At 47.4% G+C, this 13,771-nt stretch overlaps 2 protein-coding genes across 7 annotated transcripts in view; one reads left to right on the top strand and one right to left on the bottom strand.

Moving 5' to 3' along the window:
* The window catches only part of slc12a7b (solute carrier family 12 member 7b), an 82,181-nt gene that overhangs the window by 22,464 nt on the left and 45,946 nt on the right, over positions 1-13,771 (top strand). The window lies entirely within an intron of this gene.
* Positions 10,407-12,523, bottom strand: LOC146701196 (E3 SUMO-protein ligase ZBED1-like). The gene is made up of 4 exons (XM_085469254.1): positions 12,273-12,523; positions 11,250-12,045; positions 10,913-11,051; positions 10,407-10,757 (listed from the first exon to the last, which is right to left on the bottom strand). Exons 1-4 carry the CDS (start codon positions 12,521-12,523, stop codon positions 10,612-10,614), a joined length of 1,332 nt encoding a protein of 443 aa, XP_085325380.1. The 3' UTR covers positions 10,407-10,611.

Here is a 13,771-nt window from a genome sequence, read left to right on the forward strand (position 1 = left end):
GAACATGATGGTGACGGTATGGTTAAATAACAGCAGCATGCTCCAGACTTTAAAAGCGAGACATATTGGGGGTGTTTCCTTTCCGTGATTTGTTAGGGATGGGTCTCAATAGTGTAGCTCATGTCAGCTCATAAACATATAGTGTGTAAGGAGGACAGAGTGAAATAGCAGTCACTGTTATTGATTATGTTGCTGGCCCGCTTTCCGTTGACTTAGTCAGGGGAGATGAGACCCCACCCCCATGCTGCAATGTCCTGGGCTCAAGTTTTTCTCATTCACTCTGAATTCTCTCTTTGTTCTACTCTCCCTCTCTGTTTCTTGATGTTCGAATCTCCTGTTCCCTCCTGGAATTAAAGCTTTACTCATAAACAAGGTGTGCTTCTTATACACGCACTGGGCACTGAAAACGTAAAGGAAATATGTGTCAAAAATGTGTCAAGAGTGAAATGGAAACGTTTCATTCCTCCCAGGTAAAGCTAACTAGTGTAGCCAAAGTGAACCAGCTCAGCCCCTTAGGCCTTAGTAAGGTGGTACATCCTTTCCATCTTGTATTTGCAATTAAGCTTTCCTTAGAAGACACAAGATTTATTTATTTTTAAAATCGCTTTAGTAGGTCTGGTGTTGATGTGGAGTAAAACTGTCTTGTTGTCTTTTTTTTCCAGAACAATGTTATTTAAAAAAAGTAATGACACGACTTGACGTAGCTGTACTACAATAATATTCTGACCTATTCCGTATTAACCGAGTCTCTCATGTGCTTCCACGTGTTGAAGCACAATTGTTATAAGGGCAATTGAGTCTTGCCCTTATAACATTCTTCCGTTCATTTAATTGTTTTTGCGCAGGAGATGTCAGCATGTGTGATTGGGTTTAACTAAAGTCTGTGTTTGGCCCAAGCACCAACCCCTGGACCTGAATAATGAAGCCACTGTGGAGGTGCCAAAAAGTGCATTCACCCTTGTGGCCAGTTAGCCTCCCCAGATTCCCGTATTAAAATGTCTGTGGGGGAAAGTTTGCCCCTCGACAACAGCTGTATGGGGGATGAACTTTTTTTGTAAGTTGTGCTTTTGGATACAGGTAATGATTAAAGTTGAGGGCTTGGCTGCTTCAGCTCCAGAATCAAACCATGAAATTCTCCTTGCTGCTGCCCTCTCACGAGAGTATGATAAACCTGAAGTCCATCAGATAAACCTAAGGTCTGTTTGAAGACGATTTTTCGCAAAAATGTAGCATGTTCGGTGTGTATATACAAGTTAAATGACTGAATTTTCCAATTGTTTTTTGTTTGGTGTGTAAATACCTTTACAGGGAGTGCAGAATTATTAGGCAAGTTGTATTTTTGAGGAATAATTTTATTATTGAACAACAACCATGTTCTCAATGAACCCAAAAAACTCATTAATATCAAAGCTGAATGTTTTTGGAAGTAGTTTTTAGTTTGTTTTTAGTTTTAGCTATTTTAGGGGGATATCTGTGTGTGCAGGTGACTATTACTGTGCATAATTATTAGGCAACTTAACAAAAAACAAATATATACCCATTTCAATTATTTATTTTTACCAGTGAAACCAATATAACATCTCCACATTCACAAATATACATTTCTGACATTCAAAAACAAAACAAAAACAAATCAGCGACCAATATAGCCACCTTTCTTTGCAAGGACACTCAAAAGCCTGCCATCCATGGATTCTGTCAGTGTTTTGATCTGTTCACCATCAACATTGCGTGCAGCAGCAACCACAGCCTCCCAGACACTGTTCAGAGAGGTGTACTGTTTTCCCTCCTTGTAAATCTCACATTTGATGATGGACCACAGGTTCTCAATGGGGTCCAGATCAGGTGAACAAGGTGGCCATGTCATTAGTTTTTCTTCTTTTATACCCTTTCTTGCCAGCCACGCTGTGGAGTACTTGGACGCGTGTGATGGAGCATTGTCCTGCATGAAAATCATGTTTTTCTTGAAGGATGCAGACTTCTTCCTGTACCACTGCTTGAAGAAGGTGTCTTCCAGAAACTGGCAGTAGGACTGGGAGTTGAGCTTGACTCCATCCTCAACCTGAAAAGGCCCCACAAGCTCATCTTTGATGATACCAGCCCAAACCAGTACTCCACCTCCACCTTGCTGGCGTCTGAGTCGGACTGGAGCTCTCTGCCCTTTACCAATCCAGCCATGGGCCCATCCATCTGGCCCATCAAGACTCACTCTCATTTCATCAGTCCATAAAACCTTAGAAAAACCAGTCTTGAGATATTTCTTGGCCCAGTCTTGACGTTTCAGCTTGTGTGTCTTGTTCAGTGGTGGTCGTCTTTCAGCCTTTCTTACCTTGGCCATGTCTCTGAGTATTGCACACCTTGTGCTTTTGGGCACTCCAGTGATGTTGCAGCTCTGAAATATGGCCAAACTGGTGGCAAGTGGCATCTTGGCAGCTGCCCGCTTGACTTTTCTCAGTTCATGGGCAGTTATTTTGCGCCTTGGTTTTTCCACACGCTTCTTGCGACCCTGTTGACTATTTTGAATGAAACGCTTGATTGTTCGATGATCACGCTTCAGAAGCTTTGCAATTTTGAGACTGCTGCATCCCTCTGCAAGATATCTCACTATTTTTGAATTTTCTGAGCCTGTCAAGTCCTTCTTTTGACCCATTTTGCCAAAGGAAAGGACGTTGCCTAATAATTATGCACACCTGATATAGGGTGTTGATGTCATTAGACCACACCCCTTCTCATTACAGAGATGCACATCACCTAATATGCTTAATTGGTAGTAGGCTTTCGAGCCTATACAGCTTGGAGTAAGACAACATGCATGAAGAGGATGATGTGGACAAAATACTCATTTGCCTAATAATTCTGCACTCCCTGTATTCAGATCGCAGACTCCAAAAATAATTGGTGATGTGATTGTGGCTATATACTGAGTCCTGTAGCCAGTTTGTCATAGTTTTCGAAAACATCTGTCTTACTGTAGAGTTTATTTTTCAGTGACGATATTTTTTTTAAATTAAAATGTCATCTGGAACAAGCAAATTAGGTAGATTTTAGGATCTGTTATGAGCTTCAGGTTACCTTGTATCATGCTGAAAAGGTCTTAACTTAGATGAATAAATCACAGGTACATGTATGTAACTTTCCCTGCTGAACAGGTTATACAGTATTGAACAGAACACAGCGTTCCAGAAGGGAATGAGCTCAGGCTCTGTGGGAGTGGGTGGAGTGGGACTCTGAGTGAGCGTATGTAGTCAAGTATTCTGTGGGAGTTGAGCGGTGTGGCTTTGTAGTGAAATGCAAACCTCAGTTTTCGTTATGCTAAGTTGGGTTATCAGATTTGGGACAAAGCCCCACCTTGTAATTAAGTAACAGGGTGGATGTGGGATGTAGCTCATGGCTCCAGTAGTAATAGTAGTAGAAGTGCAAGTGGTGGGTGTTTGGACCCAGTCTTAAATCACTTGCTTTCAAAGCTGCTATGGTAAAATCCAGCCTTACTTCTGTTTTGTTCAAGCTAAACAGGTGATTATACCAAATGCCTGGGGTTACTGCCTCTGTCCGTTGGTCTGCTTGCCCATCTGTCCCAGACATGTGTTTCCTGTTTATTTCCAAGCAGGTCTGGTTCTTTTTAAAGCTGTACGTGGCAGTCTGTATTTTTGTCTCTAATTATATTGTTAACTCTTTAATTTGCCATACTTGCATACTACCTGCTAGCCGCACTGGAAGCAGCACATATAATATGCTTTAAAGAGACTCTCAAACAAGTACATTGTAATGACTGAGTGATGCGGTTGGAATAGTTGTATCTTAAGCTGCTAAGACATGCACCATAGCTGTAAAATCTTTTAGATATTATGTGTCATGGTCCTGGGCCATGTGGGCCCAGTATTCTTAGTTCCTTGTATTTTTGTATTTCGTTCCTTATTTAGGCCATGTTTTCTGAGTTGCCCTGTTGTGTTGTTCCCTAAGTGTTTTCCCTTCATGGCTTTTACCCCCTGTGTGCCCCTCTGTGTATCTGTGAGCCCTCGTCTCTCCTTATGTTTTATTCCATGTTTCCCCTGCCCTTTATGTCTAAGTTCTCCCCGTGCTCTCTCTCCCCCCTGTGTGCCCTCTATGTATTTATGAGCCCTCGTCTCCCTTTGTGGTTGTTTCATGTTTCCCCAGCCCGTTATGTCTGTGTTTTCCCCGTGCTCTCTCTCCTCCTGTCTGAACCTCTGTGCCTGTACATGTCATGTTCAGTTCACCCCGCCCTGTCTCGTTATGATTATCAGTATCACCTGTGTTCCCCGTGTGTGCCCACTTTCCTCGTTTACCCTCTGTGTATTTCTGTCTGAGTCTCCCTCTGTTCGGCGTCGCGTTCTCCCTCATGTTGTGTGTTATTCTCCCCGTGGTTCGGTTCCTTGTACATCTAATGCTTTAGTTTTCCCAGTTTTAGTTTATTTTGTATTGCTTCTCGTGGCCAGCAATAAAGCTGTGTTTTTGAGTTTATCCCCGTGTCTGTGAATCTGCATCTTGGGTCCTTCTCCTGCCTGCCACACAACGTATCATGACAGAAGAACGCGACCGCAACATGGACCCAGCAGTTCACAACCCCTCCGCGGACCTCCAGGACGACGCGAACATGTCGGACCCAGCGACACAGAGGAGGGGGATCGTCCGGACAGTGGAGTCTCTATGCGACAAGTGGCTGCACTGTTCCAGTGAGGAGGAACGAGAGGAGTTCGCCCGCCAAGTAGGGGTGTGCGTATCTGTGTTCCCCTGGTTATGGGAGACGCTGCACCCCCTCGTCAGCGACTTTCTCGTCTCCACCCTCCAACTCCGTCCGCAGGAGCAGCGGCCCGGTGGGCGTGCACCTTCACCAGAGCCGTGCCGTTGCGCCGTTTCCCCGCTGTCTCATGAGCCAGTAGCGGTCAGAGTTGGAACGGTGAGGCTCGCCACAGACACACCTTCCGCCCGCACCCCGCCGGCTTCCGCGTCTTCACCGCGGTCTGGCCGCACGGCGTGGCGCACGGAGACAACGGAAGCCATAGACTTTGGCGAGGAAGAGCGGCAGCAGGTGTTATGGGCTTATCGGGAGGACGAGCTCCGGCGGAAACCCTGGCTCATCCCGGAGGAGGACCTCTCACCTGCTGCACAGCCTACCAGCCGCTCGCCGTCTCCGATCCGCTTAGGCTATTTTTCGCCTGTCTCATTTCTGGCAAGGATGGGGGCGGACGACGGGGAACTCACCACTACGTCACCCTCTGTGTTGGCGCCATCAGCGCCCATCGCGCCAGCTTCCTCTGCTCGAAGGAGGCGGCGCGCCCGCCGCCATAAACCGGACAATGCTAAAACTACAAAACATGAAGTGGACGGCGGGTTCATTTTTGTCGACCCTGAGCCTGCCATTTCTCGGACAGTTTTTTTCTGAGCCTGCTCCTTTTCCTGCTCGTGTTTCTCCTCCCAGGCCAGCTCAGTCAGCTCCCTCGCAGCCCCTCACAACTCAGTTAGCTCCCTCGCAGCCCTTCACAGCTCAGTTAGCTCCCTCGCAGCCCTTCACAGCTCAGTCAGCTCCCTCGCAGCCCTTCACAGCTCAGTCAGCTCCCTCTCAGCCCTTCACAGCTCAGTCAGCTCCCTCTCAGCCCTTCACAGCTCAGTCAGCTCCCTCTCAGCCCTTCACAGCTCAGTCAGCTCCCTCTCAGCCCTTCACAGCTCAGTCAGCTCCCTCGCAGCCCTTCACAGCTCAGTCAGCTCCCTCGCAGCCCTTCACAGCTCAGTCAGCTCCCTCGCAGCCCTTCACAGCTCAGTCAGCTCCCTCGCAGCCCTTCACAGCTCAGTTAGCTCCCTCGCAGCCACCCTCAGTCCAGTTTCCAGTGTCCCCCTCAGTTCAGTTTCCAGTGTCCCCCTCAGTTCAGTTTCCAGTGTCCCCCTCAGTTCAGTTTCCAGTGTCCCCCTCAGTTCAGTTTCCAGTGTCCCCCGTGTCCCTTTCAGTTCAGGCCCCAGTAGCTCCAGTGCCGCCTGTAGCGCAGGCCCCAGTAGCTCCAGTGCCGCCTGCAGCGCAGGCCCCAGTAGCTCCAGTGCCGCCTGCAGCGCAGGCCCCAGTAGCTCCAGTGCCGCCTGCAGCGCAGGCCCCAGTAGCTCCAGTGCCGCCTGCAGCGCAGGCCCCAGTAGCTCCAGTGCCGCCTGCAGCGCAGGCCCCAGTAGCTCCAGTGCCGCCTGTAGCGCAGGCCCCAGTAGCTCAGCTCCCCGCGTCTCCAGTAGCCCAGTCCCCGATAGCAGTACGGTCCGCTGGTCAGCTTAACATTCAGCCAGGGGTCTCAAATCTCTCTGGCTCTGCATCAGCTCCTGCTGGGAGCTCGGATGAGCTCATCCAGGACTCCGCGGCTCCCACGCCGCCATCTACCTCGTCAGCTGGAGGGTCCGAGGGGCCCGTTCAGCCTCCTGTCTCCGCTGGAGGGTCCGAGGGGCCCGTTCAGCCTCCTGTCTCCGCTGGAGGGTCCGAGGGGCCCGTTCAGCAACCTTCCTCGTCAGCTGGGGGTTCAGGAGAACCGCACCAGCCTCATGCCACGTCTGCTGGGGGGCCCGAGCCGCCCGTCCAGCACCATGCCACCTCAGCTGGAGGGCCCGAGGAGCCCATCCAGCCACCTTCTGCTTCTGCTCCTCCTAGTCCAGCTCCAGCCCGTGCTTCGTCAGCCGCAGCTCCAGCCCGTGCTTCGTCAGCCGCAGCTCCAGCCCGTGCTTCGTCAGCCGCAGCTCCAGCCCGTGCTTCGTCAGCCGCAGCCTCAGAGCCTTCATCCTCGCCCGGTCCGGCCTCTGCATCAGCTGCTCCTGCTCCACCTGGTCCGGCTCCGGCTTCAGCCTCAGAGTCTTCGTCCTCGTCTGGTCCAGCCTCAGAGTCTTCAGCCTGTGCTTCGTCTGGTCCAGCCTCAGAGTCTTCAGCCTGTGCTTCGTCTGGTCCAGCCTCAGAGTCTTCAGCCTGTGCTTCGTCTGGTCCAGCCTCAGAGTCTTCAGCCTGTGCTTCGTCTGGTCCAGCCTCAGAGTCTTCAGCCTGTGCTTCGTCTGGTCCAGCCTCTGAGTCTTCAGCCTGTGCTTCGTCTGGTCCAGCCTCAGCCTGTGCTTCGTCTGGTCCTGTGCCCACCGGGCCATGGCCAGCACGCCTGAGACTGGAGAGCCGCCACTGCCTTCCGCGCGGTCGGCCCCCTGAACTGCTCCGTCGTCGTCTCCTTCGCCGCCGCTGCTGCCTTCCGCGCGGTCGGCCCCCTGAACTGCTCCGTCGTCGTCTCCTTCGCCGCCGCCGCTGCCTTCCGCTGCCTTCCGCTGCCTTCCGCGCGGCCGGCCCCCTGAACTGCTCCGTCGTCGTCTCCTTCGCCGCCGCCGCTGCCTTCCGCGCGGCCGGCCCCCTGAACTGCTCCGTCGTCGTCTCCTTCGCCGCCGCCGCTGCCTTCCGCGCGGTCGGCCCCCTGAACTGCTCCGTCGTCTCCTTCGCCGCCGCCGCTGCCTTCCGCTGCCTTCCGCGCGGCCGGCCCCCTGAACTGCTCCGTCGTCGTCTCCTTCGCCGCCGCCGCTGCCTTCCGCGCGGCCGGCCCCCTGAACTGCTCTGTCGTCGTCTCCTTCGCCGCCGCCGCTGCCTTCCGCGCGGTCGGCCCCCTGAACTGCTCCGTCGTCTCCTTCGCCGCCGCCGCTGCCTTCCGCGCGGCCGGCCTCCGGACCGGCTCTGTCACCTGTGCCACCCGCCTGGTCGGCCCCCCCCGACCGTGTGACCCGTGAACTCTTGTGCCTGTGGGCTCTGGGTCGGCCCCCTGAACTTTATTTGGACTATGGTCATGTGCTCCTGTGTTTTCTGTTGTTTGTTTTGTTTCCCGTTCTGGTCCCTCCGTCCTGGTCCCCCGCCTCCCGCCCTGGGTGGGTTGTTTTCTGTTTTTGTTTTTGTTTCTCGGGTTTGGGCTGTCGGGAGCCAGCCCTTTAGGGGGGGGTGATGTCATGGTCCTGGGCCATGTGGGCCCAGTATTCTTAGTTCCTTGTATTTTTGTATTTCGTTCCTTATTTAGGCCATGTTTTCTGAGTTGCCCTGTTGTGTTGTTCCCTAAGTGTTTTCCCTTCATGGCTTTTACCCCCTGTGTGCCCCTCTGTGTATCTGTGAGCCCTCGTCTCTCCTTATGTTTTATTCCATGTTTCCCCAGCCCGTTATGTCTGTGTTTTCCCCGTGCTCTCTCTCCTCCTGTCTGAACCTCTGTGCCTGTACATGTCATGTTCAGTTCACCCCGCCCTGTCTCGTTATGATTATCAGTATCACCTGTGTTCCCCGTGTGTGCCCACTTTCCTCGTTTACCCTCTGTGTATTTCTGTCTGAGTCTCCCTCTGTTCGGCGTCGCGTTCTCCCTCATGTTGTGTGTTATTCTCCCCGTGGTTCGGTTCCTTGTACATCTCATGCTTTAGTTTTCCCAGTTTTAGTTTATTTTGTATTGCTTCTCGTGGCCAGCAATAAAGCTGTGTTTTTGAGTTTATCCCCGTGTCTGTGAATCTGCATCTTGGGTCCTTCTCCTGCCTGCCACACAACGTATCATGACATTATGTGACACAATATATGAGGACAAAATGTCCAGTGCATGTAATGTCCATTTGCAGTGATTTTGGCACAGCACAAGCAAAATAGTCAGATTTTACTAACAGTCTAATCTGTTGATGTGTTCTGAATTTTTCATCACAGCCTGTTAAATGCAGAGTTGATCTCTGAATATTACAGGGCTGTAGTAACATCTGCTTCTTGTCAAGTTATTCTAGATTTATACAAGTTTGATAAATCAAGAATATGATTGAGGTATGTTTAAAGATGTCTGTCGTATTGCCAGCCTTTAGAGTTTTCATAAATTAATTTGAGAATAATTGAGATAAATGATTGAGAATGGGAATTTTATTTTGGTCATAGAAATCCTAAATAATGAATTGGATAAGCGGTGCACGTACTGTATAAAGATGGTAAGATTTTTTCATTTTATTGGCTATGGGGCAAGTTAGCGTGATGCTGCAATCACAGTGTGATAAGTGCTCTAATTTATACAGCAGGATGCAACCAGTTCATTTCAACAATAATCTGCATTCTACCAGGAGCAGCACAGATTAGCGGCTCAAAACCAGCAAACACGATAAAGGAGCACTAAACAAAATATTACAGAGTAAGCACATGTCTTAAGTATGTTTAAGGCCTAGATTGTACTCTAATGGATGGGGAAATCTATGTTACTTGGACCTGAGCAAACTCTAGCAGACTTGCAAATGCGTAAAGTATAATCCCGATTTAGAAGTAAGGCAGTTCTGGTTAAACTCGACTTCCATTGAGGCTGAAGGACAATCAGGGGAACTTTTGTTTTAATCATTGCTAGAGGCAATTTGAGATCTACAGGACTGGGACTCCGAATTATTTCACACCTGTAGTTTTTAGTCCGTTTAAGTCAAACTTCTTCCTGCGTGGTGTGGTTCATTTGTGCAGATGTGAACACAGTAATTGGACTCTGGTACACACCAAAACATCCACACTGAGATGCTTTGGAAGAGGCGGTCTTGGTGTGGTTCCAAATTCAATTCAGTTTTATTTATATAGCGCGAAATCACAACAACAGTCGCCTCAAGGTGCTTTATATAGATCCTACAATAATGGTTCCAAATGAATTCCACTGCGATTCGCTTGTAGTGTCATGTGATCTGACCTCGATCCGAACCAACTACCATGTGTATGTTGTAAGTTTGAGCTAAAAAACTTCCCTGTAGCCTTGTATGCTTTGTATTCTGGGATGCTGCAAGGTACTATGGATGTATGAAGGTCTAAATGGGCTAACAGCTAGCCATTAAATGAACATAAATTCTCCCGTGTTCTCCAATCCAATGATCGGACTCAGTGTTCTCACGTGGTTTGTGGTAACATGTTTTGGGTTTGTTGGAGCTGGAATTGTTCTCTTTGTGAAAACAAACCAAACAACAGGGGAAAGTTAAAAGTTTACAAACTCATCAACTGATTTGAACCAGAGTAAATGAACTATAGGCTATACTGCTGCAAATACCTGACTCCATCGTGGCCTATTGCTGCTCATCCACACGCCTGGTTCTCTTGGATGTTTTTTCCTAATAAAAGGGACTTTTGTCTTCCCACTTTTGCCACATGCTTGCTGATTGTTGGGTTTTTTTTTCTGTTATTGTAGGGTCTTTACTAGAGGTGGGAATCACCATACACCCCACGATACGATATTATCACAATACTTAACTCACGATACGATATTATTGCGATTTTTTTTTAATATATTTTTGCAATATTCTGGGTATTGCAATACGATATTTTGTGATTTATCACATATTTTTTCTACTGCAGATTTTGTCCATAAAGGTAAACTTTATCAATATTCATTGTATCTAATAATAAAGTCTCACACTCAGTCTTTCTCTCATGTCAGTCAGTTTTATTGCTGACAAAGTGAACGGTTTGTATAACAGTCTAGTAACCAACTTAACTGAACGTAACTATCTGGTACAATTATAGCTTAAAACAAAATATAATTTTACATTAAATAAAAAAGTTTTAAATTTAAATAAAATAAAACATTTCTTAAATTAAAATAAGTAAACTGTCCTGTTTGTTGCTGCCCTAAAAAGTTAAACACATTTGGACAGTGAAGCAATGTCAGCATTCTTGCTCAGAAAAAGGAGCTGATCAACATGCTCTGAAGTGAGAGTGCTCCGTTTTGCTGTGACGATGTCTCCAGCGGTTGAGAAGACTCTTTCAGCCGAGACACTAGTACCTGGGATACAAAGGTATCTCTTGGCCAGGATTTCCACCAGCTTAGTGGGTCTTCTGTGAGTGCCAGTGATGTGACCTCCTGGTATCTTTTCACCTCCTCCTCAGCTGTGGCAGATAATGATTTTGGTGGGGCTCCAACATCACCATAAGTCTGACCAAGCAAGTCTGTTAACCCACAAGACTTCCTCATCTTGGCTGGTATGAGAGGGGGTCTGGGATTTTGTTCAGTCTCGTCAGGTTTCTCATGATGTTCATGGGCTTCTGGCTCACAGATGGGCTGCTGCCTCTTTTCTTCCTGTAGAAAACCCACACACATACAGAGAGAGAGAGAAAATAAATATTTCATATCTTTTAGTATGCAGTAATATGTTAGCAAATTATAATTAATGTATTTAATTGCTAAATAGAATATTACCAATATGACAAAAAAATCACAGATCTACTAATATTGTAAGTAAGTTATTTAAATTATAACACCAGAATGTTTGCTTACCTGAAGGGTTATAGCCTCAGCAACCACTCTGGCATAGGTTTCCTGTCTTTCCTCCAGTGACAGGAACGGCAGGGTTTTAAAGCGTGGGTCGAGAGCTGATGCTGTGTAGAGGGTGTTCCTCTCGACTGTGCTGGCATATCTCTTCTTAAGATCTTGACTGATACTTTGCTTGATGTTTCTGACCAGTGCTGTGTCACCAATGTTGTCTTGGGTGTCGTGCAACAGCTGTGCTAGCAGCGGTGCTACGAGAGACAGAGTAGGATTCTTTTCCTCAGACATCACAGTAGTCACGACTTGCATTGACTTCAAGGCCCGGACAATTTCTTCAGTGTTCCCAATATCCGTCTCGTTTAGAGTAAAGATATCTGTGCTACTCTTTCTGACTTCGGGAGACAGCAGCGCTGCACAAATCGCAGGTTGTTGTTCAAGGAAACGCTGGAGCATGTCATAAGCACTGTTCCATCTCGTGCAGACGTCGGTCTTGAGCTTGTGAGTCGGGAGCTGTAACATTTTCTGTTTTTGCTCCAGAGCGTGGTTTGCCACTGTGCTTCTATTGAAAAACCCAGTTATGCGCCGCACTCTCCCCAAGACCCTGGCTACTGCAGGCAGGTTTAAGGCTCGTTGTGATGCCAGATTGAGTGTATGGGCGAAACACTTCACATGCAGGTATCCCGCTAGCTGAGTGGCAATTGTAATATTAGAAGCATTGTCGGTGACAACCACCAGATTTTTGTCGGCAATCCCCCATTCCTGTGGTGTATTTTGCAGGAGATTTGCAATGTTCGCTCCGGTGTGACTTTCATGTAATGTTCGAGTTTGGAGAACGTAAGACAGCAGTTGCCAGTCCGCTGTGAGATGATGAGCTGTTATAGTCACATATGAATCCACAGCCCGCGAGGTCCATGCGTCGCAAGTTAATGCAACCCTTTCTGCTGTGCTCAAACTTTCCTCAACTTTATGCTTCACATGTAGAGATTGGGTACGGCTGTGTCTGCGAAAAAACGTCGTAATGGTATCACATACCTGGGTTCCAGCGTCTTGATCATGTAAGAAAAGCCCTCGTTTTCCACAATGTTGTAAGGACGCAGGTCTTTGCAGATGAAGTACGTGATAGATTGTGTTATTTTCTTAGCTCGCTCTGAATTGGGAGATAGCTTTGCTAAGCTAAGAGTGTCCAGCGTTGGTTGATTTTTCAGTGGAGCTGATTTAGAGCTAGCTTTCCCGTCCGCGGTTAATGCTATTTTTGGATGGTGCCGTGTAAGATGGGCCCTCATGTTCGTAGTATTCCCAGAGTACTTTATTTTCATACGACACACCTTGCAAATCCCGTGTGTCATATCCATCTCATTTGTTCCATCCTTGTTAAAAAATCCAAAGTACGTCCAGACGTTTGATTTAAACGCAGATGGCGCTTTCCTGATCTCTTTTTCTTCCTCCATCTTTGTTTGATCAATTTTCCCATGTGCTGACCTAACCTCTGCTGACCTCACTAGAGAAAAAGCTCAACCGCACCATCTGGTGGACTGGAAGTTTTTGGAACAAAATATCGATGTCTGCTGTCCCTGTATCGATACATTATTAGCAAACAAAATATCGCAATACTACGCAGTATCGATTTTTTCCCCCACCCCTAGTCTTTACAGTATAAAGCATCTTGAGGCGACTGTTGCAGTAAGTTTGTGCTATATAAACTGAATTGAACCGAAAAGTTCCGGTACGTTCTGCTTCCTTTCATCAAAAATGACAGTGTTAATAACAGAGTTAATTCAGGCTTTGCTCTAAACACTGTTGTTGAGCACTGACTCAATATGTTCCTTTTTCTCCTAAAAACTTGACTTTGAGGTATGTTTCCCCAGTTGTTCTTGTTTGCATGACCTGCATGAAACAACACGGTAAGAGGACGCCGGTGTGACGTAAGAAGCTCGATGTGTAGTCTGTCTTCTGTAAATTGTAGTTTAAACATGGAAAACAACCAGCATGATGTTTTAAGGAGTCTAGTGTAAGTGTGGTCAGATTGTGAGCACACTGCATTTTACTTTCCCTAAGGCCTTTTCAGTTCTGCTTCACACCTTTCTTTGACCTCATGATATTTTAGGAGGAAAAGTGGTTAGAAAAAAGACAGAGGAGGTGATTTTTCTTTTCTTTTTTCTTCTCTTATGTGGCATGAACACACCTGGTTCTGCTCTCATTTTTGGAAACTGTACATTACTATAGTGCAAAGTATGTGTACAGCTAAACTACACAATGTTTGTCTTAGCCCCATGACTTTGTCCTGATGTTCCCATCAAAACAACCAGTCACTGTTTACACACTGTATGCATTTCCACCCTAAATTTGGATGATGAAAAAAAATAAATAGTAAAAACAAATCTCTTGACAATAGAAACTCTTATGATTGTTTTCTTGGAATTATCTCCACCTTAAAGGTGGTTTGGGAATACTTTCTGGAGCATCCATAGACGATCACCCACGAGCAGCTGTTTAATATAAATGTAAAAACTATATAAAGTTTACTGATTTTG

The sequence above is a fragment of the Copadichromis virginalis genome, linkage group LG9 (genome assembly GCF_057382275.1).
Source record: "Copadichromis virginalis isolate Kocher_CV1m ecotype Utaka linkage group LG9, C_Virginalis_male_GT1.1, whole genome shotgun sequence".
NCBI lineage: Eukaryota > Metazoa > Chordata > Actinopteri > Cichliformes > Cichlidae > Copadichromis > Copadichromis virginalis.

Coding starts and splice junctions, on each gene's coding strand:
- LOC146701196 (XM_085469254.1), bottom strand. CDS start 12,523: ATGAGGGCCCATCTTACACGGCACCATCCAAAAATAGCATTAACCGCG. Junction 11,052..11,249: donor CTGAGGCTATAACCCTTCAG/GTAAGCAAACAT, acceptor GGTTTTCTACAG/GAAGAAAAGAGGCAGCAGCC. Junction 10,758..10,912: donor TGGGTTAACAGACTTGCTTG/GTCAGACTTATG, acceptor TTTGTATCCCAG/GTACTAGTGTCTCGGCTGAA.